At 34.6% G+C, this 22,047-nt stretch overlaps 1 protein-coding gene across 1 annotated transcript; it reads right to left on the reverse strand.

The window, feature by feature from the left end:
- Positions 1 to 108: 108 nt before the first annotated feature.
- Positions 109 to 10,287, reverse strand: LOC137709474 (uncharacterized). Its single transcript, XM_068448570.1, has 15 exons — positions 9,780 to 10,287; positions 9,492 to 9,577; positions 8,485 to 8,639; positions 8,001 to 8,065; positions 7,705 to 7,899; positions 7,520 to 7,574; positions 6,124 to 6,363; positions 5,888 to 6,021; positions 3,649 to 3,841; positions 3,430 to 3,489; positions 3,096 to 3,350; positions 2,357 to 2,615; positions 2,079 to 2,284; positions 1,735 to 1,785; positions 109 to 826 (listed from the first exon to the last, which is right to left on the reverse strand). Exons 1-15 carry the CDS (start codon positions 9,959 to 9,961, stop codon positions 536 to 538), a joined length of 2,427 nt encoding a protein of 808 aa, XP_068304671.1. The 5' UTR covers positions 9,962 to 10,287; the 3' UTR covers positions 109 to 535.
- Between the last annotated feature and the right edge of the window lie 11,760 nt (positions 10,288 to 22,047).

Consider the following 22,047-nt stretch of genomic DNA (forward strand, 5'->3'; position numbering starts at 1 on the left):
CTGCGCAAACTATCGGGACTAAAATCTTGCAAAAAGTATTAGTTTTCCGAAACTACGGATTATAACTACTACCTATTCATAATTCCAAATGAAATGAACGAAGGGAAAAAAGATAATAGCTGTACCAAATCTTATTACTTCGCACCTAATCAAACTCTGCAAGTTCCATTCCCAATCTCTACTGCCTGCTTAAATACACGATCCATTCGACAGGAACTGTATCAAAAGTTACAGAATCTAACTAGCCTAGAATATAATGGTCCACGGGCTCGTGGCATTCCTAGAAACTTCACGTTGAGGTTGAGCCAAACAATGGCACAACTTCTACCCGTAAAATGAGTTCTAAAGGTGATAATTTACAACAGCCGATGTCTTCAAGCATTTGCTCGCCCTCAATGCAGAGAAAGACGTGAAGCCACCATTCAACACCCCACCTCCAAAAGAAAACTTCCTCACTTGGTCTTTTGATTGAAGGGAGGGAGATTACCAGATAGAGATGGGCTAGAGGAGAAGCTGCATTTGCTAGCAACAGCCATTACCGAAATATGTCTGGAAAAGACCACATGATGAATCTTGCAAAAATGTCGGACTCCAAAAACTCAATATGAGCAGCCCTTCCTATGAAGGTGTTCAAGTTCTTTCCATAAGAAGAGGTATCAAAGTTGATGTCACAGCGCATGAACACTCGATTCTCAGACTGAGGGGCCCGTATCTGTTCCAAGCAATCACTCAGCATTTCCTGAAACACTTTTCCCTTCCTTGAGAAATCCAATGAAGCAGCCTGGCACGTATCTATTCTAGCGGAATGGTAGGGAACATAACCATCCTGCAAAACACGATCCATAACATTAATTTATGGGTATGAGAGGAAAATACAACAAACTATTAAAGATTTTTTCTTTCTGTTACAAGAAAAAGTCATTCTCCATTCGAATAACATAGATATCATGAGAATAATTTTGCCTCAAAATACCATATTTAGAATATGAAGAGCAAAGAAGTTTCATGAGATTTTAGCTCTTCCAATTTCGCACAAGTAGATTGCTGCATAATTCTAAGACATCGACATTCGTAAATCTGAAAGGTACACTTCAATACAAGTGTTTCTATGACACATCAAAATAGATAAAGAGACGAAGGTGGTATTAAGAGTTCCTCCCAAGCTAACATTAAATCTTTCAGTATATGGAGCAAAAGCAAAGAAATAATGCATGTTGTCCTAGTAATTTAGACCCTGCTCATTATTGAAGCACATATAGTTCACTAATGCAAAATCTAGCATAATGAGCATGTTTTGGAACCAGAGAACAAACTAAAACAAGGGTTTTAAAGGTCCTAGTTCACCAAGGTCCATAGAGTACTGCTCACATGAATGACAACTGAATGAGCACACTGAGTTTTTAATTAGTTCAGCAGTGGGATAAAAGCCTACAGGTTGAGGATGGATGACACACAAGTCATTTCTTTTTGGTCAGGAACTCAGGATAATAAACAAGTCATATGGCAATTGATTCTCAAGTGATCGCAGGTGCTCAAACTGTCAAACATAGTAGCTCACATGAGATCGTCGGAGCTCAAACTGTCAAACATAGTAGCTCACAAGAGAATTTATGGTCCGTGGATAGACCAATTGCATGTCAACTTGATGGAAAACAGCAGAGAGAAGCAACCAAAACAATGTGTTTCAATTAAGTAAACTAGGTTACGAAAGCCCCAGGGAAGAGATCAAGATACCTGTGGTGAAGATAACAGAACTATGTGCTTGAAATTCTCAAGTGTCTTCTTCTGCAAAAAGAATTCCTTTAGAACATCAGCAAACAAACACATCACATTTGTCACCGTTTTTTTAAAACCAGTTTATAATTATAAAAATTCAAAAATTCAAAAAAAGTCATGTTTGCCTTGACTTTGAATTACAGAAAAATGTATTGAGTATGCAATACTATTATTAAACTTTAAAAGGAAACAAAAGGCCATTATTAATATCATGACTTGATTACATTTCCCAAGATGATGAGCAGCTATCAGGCAAACACCTGATGGCTGAGCTAAATGCATTAAATACAGGAATTCAGTACCTTACACAGCTTGTAAAAGAACGTATTTTGAAGATCTGGATCATCGGTGAAGGTAAGCTGATGAATGCACTGTGTGTTCTTGAGCTTCTTCAAGAGCCACAGCCCGGAGTTGAATAAAGAGTTTGAACTGTAAAGATACCCCAAGTGTGGGCCCGATATAGAAAGATATATGTACAGGTATCTTAGGAATGGCTCCATAATGCTATCTGCAAAAATGATGGCCAATATCTTACACTGACTGCATATAATGGGAAAACATGACGTCAGTAGTTTGATACCTGTTAGTGCCGTTCTTATGATAACATTCCCAATAGAATGTCCCACAAAGCTAAGCTTAATATCAGCTATGTTTCCAGATCTCGAAACTTTATCCATTTTCTTCTTGAGGAAAGAAACTACTTCCTGAGCCAACCTTTGTCCCATTTCTCTGAAGTCACCAGATGTTTTGTCTTCATTTGCCTGTGACATTAGAAACTCTACCTTGGGATCTATCAATAGCCATTGATTTCGAATAAGCCGTAAATCCAGGTGATGACCCTGTAGTGTGAGAACTGTAATAAGCATCCACTTATCTATCTTTAATAAAAATGCAGTACAAAGTACAAATAAGTATGTAGCTGTTCCATCAACTAAACTGTTATGAAGTTGTAAACTTGCAGCATAAAACATGAATGACCAACAAATGAATATTTTAACCCATAAATCACTAACGTTTAACTCCCTTTAAAAACCAAACATACACCGACTAACACAACCAAAAACTTTTATGATCACTACGTATACAAAGTATTTTGAACCTCCATAAGCATAAGTTATTACAAATAGCTAGCAAGTTTTAACCTAAATTCAAATTGATACCTTGACTAGTTCAAAATTGTTAATATTTCTACTTCAAAAAAAAACCTAAAAAAGTCTGTCACACGATGAAAATACTGGAGGGGAGCAAGAAAAGAACAGAGAAAACAATGAAATATAAAAAAGAAAAAAAAAAGGAAGCTATAAGAGAAAAAAACTAGCCTGAAACCCATGCACAAAGACGACAAGTTTTAAAACACGGCCTTTCTTTGGTGAGATATGGTCAGATTTCTTGTTTATGGAGTCAGATCCAGATCCACTGAGTAAGCCAGCAGAGTTAACCACGTCCAAGTTTCTCAAGTACGAATTATCACTAGTTGTACGCCAAGGTGCATTCAACACACGCTCCACAATAACAATAGGAATGCGTGATGTATCTCCAAATATATGCATGTCTTGAATTGACCGATTGTTAATCTGCATTGAAAAATCCGATTTAGAGAAAAAATCGAAGAGGACAGACAATACGTCACTTCATCTGAAAGCAATGACTCACCTTCATTTGCGCAATACTTCGCCGATGAAGCTCAGCACGGGTAGCAGCAGTCTGTGCAGGCTGTACAGAACAAAAGTTAGATCCCTAAAAGATGCATTGGAATCTAAATTTGGCTCATAACTAAACTCTGCACAAGGAAGATTGAACACCCCCTTGACATTTCTTAAAACATGTTGGACAATTTTTACTCATCACTAACAAATCATGTGGAATACTTACATCATCAGTTAATTTCCACGTAGTTAAAACCCTTTTATGGCCACCATTGTGGGAAGACTCTTCACCCCCACTACTATTTAGAAAATGATGAGGCATCTCAACCTTAGAGTAAACCATCCATATTGACCATTCAGCTTTTCTATCCTTAGCCCATGTGTCACGCAAGTATTCCAATATCTTTGTTTTGTTAAACCTGCAATGAATAAATATCACCATACAAACAAGTACAGAAGATCTGGAAATCAGATCAAGAGGAGCTAGTCTTCCTTTTATTTATTGTGGGTACGAATAGGAGATTAATCAAGGCTATATTGACTATAACACCTTATTGGTATTGCATGTCCATCAATTAAATAAAGGGGCATACACTCTAGACCCTCATATGGGGGCCCTTTCTCTTAGAGAGTATGCCTGTTTCGGTATACATAGATGACATATATACATATGGTACCCTGTGGTTTGCTACATATGTCAAAGTCAAATTCAAATTTCTCCTTATATGAAAGCTAAAACCACGGCCAGAAAATCAAACCTCCTAAAAATCTAATTAAAACCCTACTAAAATCCTAACTAATGCACTTTAAGTCTTTATTAAATAAATGAAAAGTAATAAATAACGCCATATTTAAAACTCAAACAAAAGCCAATATCACCTAACGGATTTATGATTTGAATTATAGTGCAGACAAATCAATGTATTAAAAGCGTGAGGCGTGGGTGAGGCGTCCGAGGGGAAGCCCGGCCTAGGCGTGAGGCGTGAGGCGAAGCCTCATGGAACCTAAAATTTAAATATATATTACATGTAAGTATATTTATAACAATATAATACTTTGTAAAAACAAATATAACTATAACTAAATCAAAGATAAATACCATCTTCTTTATTACTAAGTCTAGTTGTACTTGGAAACTATGTCATATAGTCTCAAAATGTTATAATTATTTATTTTATTGTAAGCAATTACAGAGAACTTCAAGGAAAATAAGGATGAACGGTCACAATTATAGGAAAATTTCAAGCAAAATAAAGGCTTAATGTTGCAATTATAAGTAATTTAAAAGGAAATAAAGGCTGAGTGAAGTAGTTACAGGGTATTTAAAATGATATAAAGCAATAATTATGGGAATTTGAGGAAAATAAAGGGTTGAGTGGAGTATTTATAGGGTATTTAAAATGAAATAAATGGGCTGGAGTATTTATAAGGTATTTAAAATGAAATAAATGACGAAAATAAAGAGTTGAGTGGAGTATTTATAGGGTATTTAAAGACAAAAATTAAAAAACAAACTCAGCCTAAAAAACCCTAGCCGCTGTCTTCATCTCCATCTCCATCTCCTTCGCTAGTTTCTTGGTCTGCAACTCAAAAACAGCCCTACAACTAAAAGAAATCCAGATTTCTGCAACCTAAAAAAGAAAAAGGGGCGCCCAGTTGACGCCTCAGGCGCCTAGACGCACCCCAACGAGCCTAGGCGAGTATTTCGCCCACTCCCACAAAACAGAGGCGAAAATGGTGAAGCCCCGCCTCCAAGGGCGCCTAGGCGCACCCCAAGGCGAGTTTTTTAAAACACTACGACAAATCAATGCGCACATCACTCCATCCATCTCTCCTGTCCTACGTATTAAACATATCATTTCCAACAACACTAATTACTTTAACTAAATTTAAATATTTTATTTTCAACACAATTTAAATTTAAATATAAAAATAGGCCATAAGGTGTTGAGCCCTTACATGGCGGCGTGGGTTCAAACTCCATTGGTGGCTAGTCTAACATCTAATCTAACAAATTCACATAAACACATAAACCCTTACACCTGGAACGTGAGCTGGGGTGAGACTGATTTGGGAGGTGTGTGGGAGGAGTGGTGGCTGGGGTGTGGTCAGGCGAGATAGATCAGGGGAAATGGGATGGGGGGTTCTGGGCTGGTGTTCCAGGTGGATTGAAAAGACTAAATACCCTTACTTTGACTAAAGACAACAAACATTAACCACAAAGGCCATATTTACAAAATGGAAACCACATTACTAATTTAGCAATTATAGCAAATCACAGGTCCATTTATAAATTTTGGACAGACACACACACGTGTATCATGTACATATGAAAATCTATACAAAAAAACATTCAAGTGTACACGTCTATGATTGGGACCGTCAACCAGTATTGCATTGTTTCAACTTAAAAAACAATAAAAAAAACCCATAAAACCATAATAACATTGTCAAAGTAAGCGAACCTGTGGAACTTCAAAAAAGTGTTCCATAAATATAAAACTTGATCACCCAACGAATGAAAAGAATTCTGAAGGGCATCCCTCGATAAGGGGTGTACCAATTCACCACTTCCAAACTTTGATGTGCCATTTACTTTCTGTCAAAAACAGATAAAAGTAAGGAAAAATACAAACCTTAAAGCATAGAAATTCCTCAAAAAAAGGATAAGAACATTGTGCTGTATGAAATAAATAAGGACCTGAAGACCATTTTGTGGCTTGCCTTGTCCTGAAACTTTGTCATCTGCTGCAACCAAATTTTCTTGCAGGAAATCAAACTTTGTGTCATCAATTTTAGATATAAAATCAGTCAAATCAATTGCTTGGTCAATAGCCTTGCTAAGTTTCTGGAGCTCTTCAAGCAGTATGTCACGAGCATTTAACAATGATTTAGCGCGAATAACGTCGTTCACAACTGCAGCAGCCGCCTGTGTTGATGCCTAGTCAGTCACAAATTTTAAACTGTAAGTATATAATCAAACAGCCTCTGAAGAAAAGAGCAAATAAAAAGTAAAAAACAGATTGGGAATACTCAAAACCTTTCATATCCCATGTTAAGTACATAAGCACTTTGTTTCAAACACCCATCTATAATTTATATTGTGTGCAGCACCATTTATTTTCAATGTACTTCTCCACGTAACTTTAAAACCTTGAAAGCACTACTAAATCTTGCGTATCACAGAAGGTTTTTGTTATTCATTCACCCTTTTCCTAAATGCATGGCTTGTTTAGTACCTATTTGGTGAGAACAGCAGGCCAAGAACTTTTACTCAACCTTGAACAAAGTTTAGATTTTAATTTTCTACATTAATATCACTTTGCAGACAATAGATGTGCACTTTTCTACTTTCCAAGACAGGTTATTTATAAATCCATATCATAACCATTTTGTAATTATGTACTAGTGCTTCTCAGATCATGCAATCCCAAAAAAGTAGATATAGCCTGTACATTAGTCAAGTCTGCTCGGTGAATTTGTTTAGTCTTTTTGCATCAAACAAAAGGTCATTAATTGACATTCATATTATATGATGTAGATCTTAATATAATGTGAAGGACTTCCACTGAATGGTATCCTGATCTAGAACGAAGCTATTTCAAATGAATGTTTATGACAATTTATATAATAAGCAAACGCTAAGGATATCTGTAAGAAAAAAGCTCCAAGGATATTGAATAAATTATGAACAGTGAAAATAATTCAAATTGTTGTAACTAAGGAAATGACTCATAAAGTTCTCTAATATGAAAATATAAAATTAATGCTAATATAAAGTCAATTCCTAAAAACTGCAATGTGTATAGAAAAGCATATCCATAGGTCCCACAACCATGCAGAATTTCGTGTGCATACATGTGCCCAATCGTACGATGTTTGTGTTCTGGTATTGTGTGAAGGCCCTTGGGAAGTGCATATGTATGCACATGTTGTTGATATTGTCAATACAAAGTACGTGAAAGAGAGAAGGAAAGATGACAAACAGCCTATAAGAACACACTTCTAAAAGAGAAAAAAAATTCAAGAGTGAATACTGCCAAGCTTCCCAAGGGTCAGAAAAAGGATCTAGTAGAATTTAATGGGTGACAACGTACTTGATTTAACCCAGAAAGACCTTCTCCACCAACATCTTCAGTAGTGGAAGAATAACTGAAATAATTCAAATATCGAGTTAATGCTACAAATAAATTGTGCACAAGAATTAGTTTCCAATATCGCAAGAGTACTAATCCCCAAAATGAATGCCAAGCTACTTGATAGACTAGAATATGTGACAAACCTGGGTACCTTCGATGGGTGTGTATAAGAGACAGCTTTCAGTAGACTGATGTGTACACTAACATCAACAAGCACCGCATGGAATGCATCAAAATGAACAGGACAATATGAATGCAAACCCAGAAGAGCTTTAGAAGGAATTCGAAATTCATGGACAGCGGCAGGGCTAGCATCTAGAGAAGCCTGCAAGTCAGACCTGCAATTATACAATACAATCACGAACTCCAATTTCCATCGCAAACTTAATCATGTAAGAAAAGAAAAAGAAAAGAAAAAATATGAACCATGTCAACTCACCTATTTCCCAATATGGGGGCATGCAGAAGCTCAAACTTCAAAATAATAGGAGATGATGATATACCCTGAAAAGTATACACTATAAATGAATACTTTATATAAACATTTCTACATTCTACTGGCCAAAATAAAATATATAATCCTCAAGTTACAACACATGTTTTCCCAACAAAGATTCTTGAAAAGTAACCTAATTCTTTCACAAAACAGTATTTTTTTTTTTTTTGTTATTTTTAAGAATTTGACCTGCTTGCCTTTAAGATAGTAAGAATGCAAATGGGACCTTTCAGCATTCAGAGGAAATAAGATAAGGCCAAATAAAAGCTAAGGCTAGTTTTCAATGTTGTAATGAATGTAGGTAGCCAACCCAGATACCAAACATGTTATGAGGGCTACTATCTTCAATAAAATCCTTATATGTCACAAATGCATGCAAACACACATAGATGCACACAGAGAGGGAGTGGGAGAGAGATTATACTACCTCATGTCCAGCAAGAGATAGATTGAAAGATATCATGATTGATAAAAAAACGTCCTGCCTGGCATATTTGATACGAAACGGCTGAGTTGAGAAGCTGTTGTCTGTATCATCAATCCTCCATACTCCATATACATCATCAGAACCCAGATCAGGAGCTGCCAGTAAAATAAAATAATTATCTCTAAGCTCTAGCCTCTTTAGTTTATGAACAGAGCATTACTTAAATGCCACAAGCTTATTGAAATTTTTATTTAATGAAGCAAAACATATCTATGTGCCTAATAACATGGTATAAAAATATTTAATCATGCAAATATTAAAAAAGTGGTCCACCCAGTGGCCACTATTTATTTTTTGTAATTTGTCAGAAAGAGACATTTGCTCGCAAACAGATGGAATAAAACTACACAACAGATGCAAGAGTCGAGGGGACCACTACAAAAACAGAGAAACCAAAACAAAGAGAGCAAACTAGAAGGCTCTCCCACAACAACACCCAATGGTCAATATAGGGAACAAAGAAGGAAACTGTGGGTGGATTCTTCTTTACTTTTCTATTAACCGTTTTAACTTTGTTCAAGGGTTAAATGTAAACCATGAGGATATCCAATGATATGTTGGCAAAAATAGATGGACCTGAGTAGGTCATGTAATGTTTTGACTCTACACTATCTATCATTTGAAATATAAACCAAAGAAAGCATAACAACACAAAGCAAACAATGAAAACCTAGCTCTTAAACAGCAGCAACCAACTTGTGATAAATTGAGAAAATTGAAAAGGAGAAAATCCATTGACCATTGAATATACACTTTCAATGTAAAAGGGAATTATCAAAATTCTAGGGCAGTTTAAGATATTTCAAGAACCAGGTTTCAAATTTTACTTAAAACCATCATTGCAACATATAACAAGGTAAAACTTGTAAATTTCATGCTGCATTACAACATTTTGGCTTAACCCATAAATAACTTCGCAAAAGCTCTCATACCATCAAGTAAGTTACCTTCATATTGCACAACTCTTGCTGGAGTCCCCACAGAAGTATATTCACTGTCCTCCCATCTCATTGTAATCTTAATTTGGTACCATCTAAACAAGCAAAATACAGAAAAGTTAACAAATTCCCATAAATTCAACTAAACAAAAACAAACACAAGCAAGGTCAAAATACACCAATTAACATCAAATGGTGGATTGCACCCAATGGGATACCGCTTTCCTCCAAAACCCATTGCGTCCCGGGTTCAAAACGCACCCTGAATTCACAAAATACAGATAGAAACAAACATACCCTTGCTGGAAAAGGTCGAGATTGTGAAATCTGTGAATGTAAACAGCAATCTCTTGAACGGCGTCCAACATAGCCACCGGCTTAATCTCAGCCGGGGGAGGCTTGGCATCTGGCAACCTCTTTGCTGATGACGATGGTGATTTATTGTTCAGACCCACAAGCCACCCCAAATGCCGAAACATGCGTAACACCACTCCCCAAAATTTGCATCCCTAGTCCACAAACACTTCCGATTTCAGCTCCAGCTTCCCGCCCTAATCCTCAGCAAATATCACCATCTCAGGAGCTCCATTTCATGGCGGAATTGACCCGAATGTGCTGCCGACGAAGAAATGTGACTGTGTGGGCGAGAAGGAAATTGGCACTGGCAGCTAGGGTTCGTAGAATATGGGATTCATCATTTGTAGTCAGAGAAAAAAGTCAGAGAAGGGAAGAAAATATCACGGACCTCATCAACGAGCAATCCAATGCGCTAATTTTGCTTCTGCTCTTTTACAATATTGTCCTTCTCGACCAAACCCATTGCCGATCAAAATCGGTATTTCTGTTATCTTACGAGGTTTTAGCTTCTTTTTGCAAATTCAAGAGCTTCAAAATTGGTATTTTTGTCATCTTAGAGGGATTTTTAGTATTTTTTTTTTTTTAACAAATTCAGAGTATTTAATTAATATTTTAAAAGATTAAGGTGGATTGGAAACTATGTCGTTGTGAGATTGCAGAGAAAGAGTAGGGATTGGGTTTAGTCTCACACAATAAAAAAATATCATTAAACTGTAGCGTTAATTTCAAGCCTAAATTCAGGTACTAAGGGTGGATTCTAGTACATTGCACTCTGGGTCAAAGGATTCCAGCAATGGTGCCGAAATGTCTACACCGGTTTTCCATCCAATTTTGCATATCCGTTCAGAAGATCTTGGCGATAGTAGATGAAAGTGTCATAGTCCTCTGGCTATGCACCCGTATCATCAGAGGCACGTAGTTGATTGCTGACACTGGCTTTGCACTTGAAGATGCGATTTCTTTGATAGGAAAATTGAAAACAAGTCAAAAAAGTTGAAGTTGGGAGAGGTTTGGAAATATTCAAAGATTTCTTTTACTTAGAGATTCTTTGAAAGCATACGAAATGAAGAAGAAAATCCAAGATATTTATAGGAGATATTTTCGGAATCGTCTCGTTGTTGAATCTGGAACGTCCCACCTCAAGATCTATGCATTCAACAGCTGAAATCACTTAGTACCCATGTTTCTCGTGCACACATGAAGTGACATCTCTCATCATTGATATTTTTATGGCATGACTCTCGAGATCACACCCCTGAATCCAAAACGTCTCACTACCTTCCAACGATAACGAGACCAGATTGTCAAGCGTCAAAGAATATCAAATATTAGCTATTTCTATTTACTTCGAAAGACTATGTCTTTAGATAATTATCTATCTTCAAGCATAACACCTTGTTAGATACATAGTCAGGGCATTTGTGGGACCATGAATTTTCAAAGGCTAGAGTAAGGCAAATTAGAATACGTGTACTTCAGAAGTCCGGTCATGGGCTTAACAGCTCTTATTGGATTAAATTGCTCAAACGAACCAATGATGCCACCACATCCTACTGTAATCCAAAAAGAGGTAGGCGAAGTGTGCCGAGTTCGCTGAAATTGACGATTCTTATTCTACAAGGCACGGAAGCCTGATCTGATTGGGGATCAGACAACTTTCCTATATTCTTAGATATTCCTACAATCTAAGGATTGGCGCGTAACGCAAGTAATCACATTCCTAAGAGGAAACAATATCTAAGCCTAGATATTCTTTTGGATTCTCCCAATTTAATACAGATTCGCTATCCTAAAAAACTATCTCCCTACTAGTAGAAATACCCTCATCTAAGGCACATCCTTGTTAACGCAATTCATTCACGTAACACATACTCTTTGTTTATTCTCTTGTCCATTACTTGAGTTATGCCTTTAATGTTGGAGATAACGCAATATCTTGGAAATCAACCAAACAGACCTTAGTTGCGACTTCTTAGAACCATGCTGAAATTCTTGATGAGTCAATTTTATATTATATATTTTACCTTATTCGTAGTATATATTGGTATTTGTTTTGGTGAGATTTTAAATGTAGGACATGCAACTTCCTCTTGAGCAAAAAGTGTTAAAACTACGAATTTTGGAAGTGATTCCAATTGGAGGGCATTCGTGAGTTTTTCAACTTGTTTGTATCAAAGTTTCAGATTTTTATGTCAAGCCGTTAATTTATAGTGAATAAATAACGAACCAGTATGCAAAGCTATCAATTGATGTTTCCTGCTTATTTGGGCTTTTTTGCGTCCATGATGGCACTTTTGGCAATTGGATCTTCTACAAAGATGTTCAGGATGACTCAAGCTCTAAAACAAGATCTCTTGGGCCATTTTTCAAGCTGGTTAGCCCATGAACGTGGTAGATTTGTAAACTAGCATATTCTTGGTGTAAGAGATTGTTTCCTATATTTTGTTTCCTAGTTTTTAGAAAACATTTTTCTAGGAAGGATTTATGTTATACCATCAGGGGATACTCTAGGCACCAGACTTTAAGAGAATTTGGCATAGGTTTTTGAAGATTGTTTCTTTAATACAAGGTGTTTTCCTCTTTTTCTTATGAATGATATTTTCCTTGTTTTTAATTATGAATATGTGTTACTAACTCTCTTTGCTAGGACGAGGTCATGAGTCTTAGCAATAATATATAGTTTATTTTCAATTTCTTAGGATATTATGCATGTATGTTTTGAATTATTAATCACAATGTTTAAACTATTTATATGTCTTGATGATTTGCCACCATTAGGATATTTAGAAAAGTAATTTGATGCAATTTTGGTTGGAGTGTTGTCCTTGACTAAGGCTTTTTGTAATTGTTAATTGTAATTTTGCTTAGAATGAATATCGCATCTTAAGGGTTGCATGGTTTTTCAAGGGGTTTTCATAAAGCTTAATGAGTCTTCCATGTTCAGATTTGATCCAAATGTCTAGACAAGTTGCATGTTTGATATATATATATATATATATATATATATATATATATATATATATATATATATATTCTAGTTTGGAAGTCCAAGTAGAGCATAACTTAGGAAAACCTAAGTTTCAAAATACGTATGTATAAGTCATAAATAATTGGAAGAACTACGTAGAATTATTATGTGACGATAAAACCCTAATGTCTTTTAGATTAGAAATTCTCAAAACCGTTTTCTTTTATTTTCTTTATCTTGCTGATTTCTTTAACTGATTTTACTTAATTTTTTTTTTTTATATTTTAAGTCACAATTTTTATTCTTCTTCTAAACTTTGTTTTGAATAATTAGTCAAGAGTTGGTTTTAAATATAAATTGTTTCAATAATCTTATGGAGAATGAACTTGCATCAACATTTATACTACAATTCCCTTGTACTCTTACAAGTACTTTGTGTGATTTTGACTTAGTTTTCGTGTGTAGTAAGATCCTATCAATTATCGCCCTTCACGAGGCCACACGTGAATGATTTGGCTGAGAGTTGTTGTAGAGCATATTTGAAGGACTTGCAGACCTTTTGTCGTCGTTAATGTCCCCACAACGATCTATGAAGATAACGCCTCATGTATCGACCATATCAAGAAATGATACATCAAATGAGACAACACCAAGCATATTGCGCCTAAACCCTAACACATATCAAGAAATTATACATTAAAGGAGACAACACCAGTCATAATTCTTTTTCTCACATCAGAAACAAGAGAATCAAAAGATTGAAGTCAAACAAATCCCATCGCAGGACAACCTTGCTGATCTCTTCACCAAGTCACTACCAAAGTCTTCCAAAAGCCTATTCAAGAAATTAGTGTGCGAAAGGTGTCTGATTTGCAACGCTTTAGTTCTCATGGGGTTTTGTCAAACTCATGGGTTAATCCTGAAGTATACTCATTTTTCCTTAGTATAAGAACGTTTGCCCTTTGAGTTTTTATTAACAGACAAGATTTTGATGAGGCACTCATTCTAGGATCATATCCTTTGTGTGCGTTCTTCTTACATCCTAAAGATGTTAAGTTTTGACTGATTATATTAACTCACTTTTTTTTTGTTATACTATGGGTTGTTTTGTTGAGTTTTACCATAACCAGATTTTGTCAGAATTATTCCTACATTCATTCCCTATTTGAGACTAGTGTTTGATACTTGTGTCGACTAGACGAGACGACTTCATTAACTTCTTCTACATCATTCATGAAGATCTGATGTGTTGACTACTTAAGCATTTACATAATCAAGGGGGGATGTTGTAGTTAGAATTATAACACATATGTGATTGTATAAATCGTCGTAAATATAATATTTAGAAATCTTATCACTTAGTACTACTGTCTAGTGGTATTTTTCTTCAATTGTAAGTGAGAGGTCTTAGATTCAATTCTCGACAAAAGTGAATTTGAACCAAATTATTATGAATAGCCCATTCTTCCACTCCTTAGTGTAGATAATATCAAATGTAGTACAAAAAATTTATTTAGGAATCCTATGTGATGTTGTAGATAATTTCGTATTGGACTATGTATTACTTGTAGGGTAATTATGTTGTTTACTATAAATAAATGCACAAAGCATGAGGAAATATCATCACACTATTTCCCCGAGCCTCCTTTTCTCTTTCTCTTTCTCTCTCCCACCACACCCATATTTCCCTCCTCCAGCCAAATATAGGCCATAACATTTTGAAGTATTTTCCAAAACTAATTACAACCTAATTAGTTTTGATGACATACTTCTAACATGGAGGCTATGGACTCTGTATCCTTGCTCTACTTCTTTTAATCCCTTACCCACATGTTGGAAATGGTTGTAATGGGACATCTAATCTTGAAATGAATGACATTTCCGGCGAGATATGGTATTAGAAATTGTTCTCTTCATAAAAGATTATCACAATTTGAGTATAGAATGGATTTTGTGTTCATTTTGTCAAATACTTATAAGCTGCACATTTGACGGTAGAACAAATTTTGTGACCAACTTTATTTTGATACTTGGTATAAATGTCCATCAATTCTTATATAGAAAAAAGAAAGATGTTTACTTGGATCACGTATCACTTCAAAAAATTTCTTTCTTTTTAAGGTTAAACATATTACTCGCAAATGCCTCATTGTGTAAATAAAATGTGTAAATAATGGTAACTCAAAGTAGGTAAGAGTATTTTTCTTCAGTAACTCGATATCTTGTATTCGGTTTGCCCAGCCCAACCAAAAAAGAAAGAAAGAAAAAAAGTTTTCAATAATTATCGAAAAATTAGATCTCATTGTTAGTGTACATAGGAGGCAAATTTAGCCAAAATACACAAACCAAAACCGAGCCATGATGCTACGTGCAAATAGAATAATATACATTTGAGTGACTAAACAATTTTCGATTCGAATGATTTTTTGAATGAATGGTTTCCAAATGAAGATTAAAAATTAAATAGTCCTGATTATAAAATTTTTATAATAAAAATACGTTATTAGCAAGTGAGGAAATAAAAATATTATTCGTGCAAATAATAGCTAAGGCTAGTTTCAATTAATATTTCATGTCAAATCGATCAATATTATGAATTAACTCAATACACGTCTCTCAAACTGAAGAAGAAAAAAAACACATCTCAAATTGAGGATTGTGGATTAGGTCGGCATTTTGTTATTGGGTGACATAAAGTGAATTTGAATAAACCGTACATTATTCCAAAATTCGACAGGAACTTGCCAACCTGGTCCCTTTCAGAAAATAAAAATAAATTAAAAATGAGATGAAACTAGAAAAATTGAAAAATGAAAAAAGAAAACGATAACGAAAAGCTACATGCAAGGCATTTTGTTATTGGGTGACATAATGTTGTCTCTAGCAGTAACTTTTGTTCGGTCACTGCGTGGACCATGGTGAAGATGAGGTGTGCATATAACATCAAATTTTAGTCACATTATTCTCCATCACTAATATTTGTTCGATATGCTTCTTAAGCTCTTAATGTAACCTTACACTCGATATATTCTTATTTTTTTTAACAAATGATATTATTTATACTAAGAGGAAGAACGTGGGTTTAACCTCACAGTTAACTAACAATAATATGATTCAAATTCGTCTTTGCGCGAGAATCGAACCTAAAACCTCTCACTTACAAGTGAGAGAGGATTATCACTAGACTGTAGTACTAAGTGACTACACTCGTTATACTCTTGGTCCATTCAAGATGCATCTTAAGCTCTTAATGTAACCTTACGTCTTATAATATTCCATTTTCTCCTACTATAAAATTTCATGTAAGTATCACGACCAACTTTGATATCGATCGGTGTAGAGTTTAGGTCAATGAGATGTTCTTATGAACTAAGAAAACATAGCATTGATTGATCTGTTTAACAAACGGATTTATTCTTTTCCCATGCAAGCACCAATCCTAATTGAATTAAGCTTTTCATCCACTTTATATACTTACTTTCTAAGTAAAAGCATATATTTATTTTTATAAGTACAATGTTAAGTTTAGTGCAAACACTATTAAGGAACTTCACATTAACTTATAATAAGGAGCAGGGTTATTGCTAATTGGTTCTCAACTAATTTCTTTGTTATAACTCCTCCAACCTCGACTGAATAGCATTTCTTATGTCATAATCACTTCCGGGCACCATTATTTTCCGTGTGATTGTTACTCTCAAGTCACCTTCACATTACTTTGTATAAGTTTGGTGCTTTGCACCCCAAGAAATTAACAAATTTATTGTTATATTTTTATCTATATCTTTGTTACATTAATGTTCTAGGTCAACCATGTTTGTCGATAATCATGCCGTCTAATGATCAAACCTAATCTGATAAAAATGGTGGGGCGGATAGAAAGAAGATAGGATGGGTCGTCATGGGTGGCTTACAAGTTACGGGTATCATGTCGCACTCTCCTGAGGAAGCCGTCCTCAACCTCAACCTGCGAGGTGGGTTTTCTCGGACATCCGAAAATGATTGTTTTAATTAGTTGGCTTTAGAAACTTGTAGTGGCTAAAATGAAATTTTAAAAAAGAAAAAAAAAAAAAAAGAAGAAGAAGAAGAAGAAGAGAAATCTCGACATATATGTAAGGTTTAATTGGATTATTAGTCCCGAGAGTAATAGGGTGTTGAAAGAGAACTCCTATGGTAAAAAAAACGTGAGCTTTTATGTATTAACAATTAACAGAAAGTTGATGAAATTTTCAATTTTGAACCTAAATCCTAACAGACTTCACCACAAGAGCTTAAATCCTAATTTTTTTTTTTTTACCATATGAGCTATCTTCCAGCTAACCTAATCACACAAGGACTAATAATCCAATTAAGCCTATAATTAGACAGAATTGTGAAAGATTGTTGTAAATAGTATTTACTTATAAGTGTGATTGTGTAAATTAGGAACAAAAAAAGTAGGGTTAAAAATGAACTAGTATCATGTACTTCTGTAATTATTGTAGAACAAATAAACTCTATCTTGGATTAATATTAGTATAAACAAAGGCACTCAAATAAAAAAATTCTTAGTGCCCCTTACTCCTTGCCGTCCCTCTCGCCCTCCCTCCCTCCCTCCCTCCCTCCTCTCTCTCTCTCTAAACTTTCCCTACAACACAGTTGAATTTTGTGAGCTGAAACAACTATATACCGTCAACTGGGGTCGACCATTCCATGGATCGACCATGCATGCAAAGTTTATTCGTTTTTTGTTCATCGAGTATTGTGTTGTGTCTTCGCTGTCCGCCCACCATCTTCCATTCACACATGCAGCTAGTTATACCAAGCTAGTTCTTTTAATTATATACTGAGATTTTTTGTGCCGCTGATATTTCGGGTATATATCATGCCTAACATTGACAAGTAGGGTAAATCTAGTTCACGGATCATCAAACTAGTACTAGCCGATAAGATTTTAAAACTACTACTGGATTATACAAATGCTGTAATCTTCCTGAAACTGGCGTTAAAAAAATTTACTCTTTGGTAGTTAGATTGGTCACTCATCAAGGTCGGGACAAGATTTGCTGATCTAATACAATATTGCATCCTTATCTGCATGCAAAACTTACATGGTACAATGTTTAAGCAATAATGGTTAACGCCTACAAAATCCCAGGTCACGCATGACTGTTTTAAATAAATTTTGTCTCTCGTTATTACTAATTGTGGAGTCTGAAGACGTCATTTTTTTGCATATATCTGCCATGTTAACACAACTAAGTTACAAATGAAACTAATTAATGCATAAAATGGTGTATCTATAAGCATCCATAGTAGGACATGTTATCCAAAATCAAGGGAAACTAGGAAAGCCCAAAACATATTTACCAAATTAGGACTCAAAAAATGTGCAAGAATAATTCTAAAACTCCAGCATAAATCTATTTTTCAGAAGTTATCTTGACCTGCGTCTGGCTTGCAAAACCAAAATTCTCTCTATTCCACTCGTTTTGAATGGAACAGGATTCTCTCTGTTTCTATTATCATTCTCTTCCCTTCTCTTTAATCACACTTTCTTTTCTGTCTTTTTCTCTATATAAAATATTCAAAACAAGATATTGACGTGGTTTAATCATAACCGTTTAAATAGGAGAGAAAGGAATGGGAGAGAGATTAGGAGGATAGACAATCCTACTCTGTTCTTAACCGCATAGATATGAATTAAAAAAGGAAGAAAACGATGCTTTCAGAAGGGTAGAAAGGAAGAAATAAATGATTTTCGTGATTGAGTTTGAGAATAAACACATGTCAAAATTCCAACCATTCTAATAAGCATATGACTGACGAAGAGAAGGAGTTCCTTAAAATAAGTAGTACATTAATGCTTTGTTGATGCTCCACCAGCAATGGAAAAAATGCACATTATTATTCTCTACTAGTTTTGTCTTCCAAGGATCGATGAGAATATGGGAACTCTGCTTTCTACAAAATTCTACTTCTTTTATTAAAATACATTTGACCAACCAACAATTGAGAAGGAAAGAGAACCTACAAAAATCAATTTCATCCTTTTCAAGCATCCATGCCTGGCAATTGGCATTGATTTATACATGTAGAAGCCCGAAACGCTAACTAGCTAGTACTTAACAGGGGGTTATCCATTTATTTGGATTCACTTCACAAAGTAATTTATGTAGTTCATGTGTAGAAGATCATGTGGTCTTAATGGAATGGACATATGCAAATCCATCCTGAGAAACGTTAAAAGATATTTATCTCCTTTTATTCTCATTCATACATCATTCTTGTAAAAATCCACTCAAATCTAAAAAGGCTTAGCCCTTAAATTATCATTGTGAAACTTTATTGTTTATCAAGAACATTATATTCGTTTGTTTATCATATCACAAGATAACTAAGCATCTTCCAATTTCATGAAATTTTGCAAGTACGATCATTAAGTGATAATCTAAAGATGGTCATTTAAGATTACAAAAAATATTGTGGAGCAAGCTTAGATGAGGGATGCACGCTGTACTAAGTTATCAACTAATTAGAGTTTGAGCGCTTCTATATATATTACTCTACATTAAACATACAAAAGTGATGTAATAAGCAATAATGCATATGTATTTTGATGCGGGTTTGACTCCTATTGATCCCCTCCCGGCTACTTAACATTTAACAATTTAGCTCATTAGCTATCATTTGTAAAAACAAAAAAAAAAAAAACACACACACACACACACAAATGAAAAGTAAAACACTTGTTGGCACACTCTTTGATTGAGCTAGACCTTATCATTGTATGTGGAACTCACATGTACTACAGAGGTCGGTAAGTGTGTAATTGTTTTATATCCGAATACTATGAAATCTCTAATTATATACTCTAACATGTTACATAATAAAACAGATATGTATAATATTATAATATATTTATATTTATATTACTCATCAATTAATTAAATCATAAATTGTTTAAGTTTATAGTGTAAATTGATATGGAAATTTTCAAACTAGCTAGCAAAATCTAGAACTACTTTTACATGGATGTATTTAATTAAAATTTTCCTGGATTTAAAAGAGTTTAAAAATCTATATTTAATTAGAATTTAACATGAATCTAAGAAATCAAGAGAATTTTAAAGAAATTTATAGAAGTTTATATAAATTTTGGTGTATCAATTAAGAATATAGCAAGTCTATAAAAATATGAGTTTATTTAATCATGATTTGATTTAATGATATTTAAAAGGGAGGGATTTTGATGGATTTGGAGATGTTTCATAATGTATGTTAGATTATTCATGCCCTCTCTCTCAAATTTTAAATAAACTCAAATTTCACATAAAACTCATGGGAGTCCATTGTATTCCATCAAACTCCATGAATTTATAACTCTTTAAAAATCTAACCACTAGTCACTTACTACGATGATCTGATGGTATTCCTCTTCGTTTAGAAGTGAGAGGTCTTAGATTCGAATCTCGTGGATAGCGAATTCGATACCAAATTAGCCTGCCCATTGTGTGGCTTAGCCGAACTCTCCAACTCCTAATGTAGAAATATCGATGTACTAAAAAAAATATAACCTCTAAATTAAATGTGAGAACTACGCAAAGAGTTTGAATGGATTTTAATTAATTATTATTTGATTGGATTTTAATTAATTATTATTTGAGCAGACTCAAATGCATGCCTGTATTTCAAAATTTTAATAAAAGTGAGACTAGAGTTTTTAGTATGTGGCAAACAAAAGTTAGCTGTTCGACATTTCCCTAATTAATAACTAATAAGGTACAATATTATGTGTTAAAGAGTTATAATTAGATTGTCTTTGAAGATATGTACATGATGAAATATAGTCGGCAGCCGCAGGGCCAGCATACATTATGACAATCGTAAACAATTCAATCGAGGTCAATGAAATATATTTACTGTCGAATACAGGAAGGAAAGCATGTGCTAAAACAAAATAATTCCGTGCTATTTTCGAACTCTTGATGTAGAATGGTGGACTATCTGAGACCAACCCAAGTCGCGAGCAGAGGGACCGCCCTAAAGCACAGGTGTATGAGATATATGAGATTACACAAATGCAGAGACAGAGAGACAGAGGGGAGAGAGAGTTATTCTCACACTAACTTTCAAAATCCACAATCAATGGGTGCCATCCAAACCCTCCAAATGGATGGACCAAATCCAAAACCAACGAATGTGGGGACCTTAATTTAAGCTTACCACTATCAACGGTGCACAAGCACACTAAACCCTAATAATAATCTGGACAATTTCCAAGCCAACCATTTAGCCTAGGCTCTCAAAGCCCCTATTATTATAGCCATTTTTTGTTTCCTTTTAGGAAAAGATAAGAGAAACTACGTTCATATATTTGCAAATAATGTATTTTCACTTAATAAAATCAACTATCAGAACTGTTCAATTTATTATTTTTTATTTGACAATCAATCCTACAAAAAAAATCATTCCAATTATAGATCGTTTAATCATCTAAACATATCAAATACATGAAAGGTTAATCATAAATATATTACTTAATACCTACACCATCGATTTGTTCTACACATTTGAATTACTAAATAATTCATATTATAGAGATGATTTTTCAATGAAGATTAAGAAATTAAATGATTCCGATTATGAGAGTAGTATGGTCAAGATACATTATTTACAAGAGGTGAATGAGCTCATCTCCAAGGGGTAAACTCATCTCCAAGGGTCTCCCCTTATTTTATTTTATTTTTTTAACAAACGAGTATCGAGTATTATCTACACTAAGAGAGAAGGAGTAGGCTTAGCCTCACAATGAACTAACACTAATGTGGTTCAAAATTGCCTTGACGAGAATCAAACCAAATACCTCTCACTTACAAGTGAAAGAGGAATACCACTAGACTGTAGTACTAAGTGGTAAAGCTCCCCCTAATATCCTTAGTGAATTTATCTATTAAGTATTTATTTTATGCCTAATTTATTGCATGCTATAAAACACTAATATGATATAAATATGTGATATTCTAGCATTATTTTTTGCTTTATTTGCATTTTAAAGTAAATTCGGTTCATAAATCGTTCAATTTCCTACCTACCATTTTGAGTCTTTGACTACACATGTTTTGCTTTTGCAAAAGTTTTCGTTTTGACTACGGTCCTCACCCTTCATTGTAGTATTTTATCTCCCCCAATCACCTTTTTAATGTTCTCCTCACCCACCCCCCTTCCTTTTCACTGATTCATATATACTCTCCTCACTCC

This window comes from Pyrus communis, chromosome 1 (assembly GCF_963583255.1).
Source record: "Pyrus communis chromosome 1, drPyrComm1.1, whole genome shotgun sequence".
NCBI lineage: Eukaryota > Viridiplantae > Streptophyta > Magnoliopsida > Rosales > Rosaceae > Pyrus > Pyrus communis.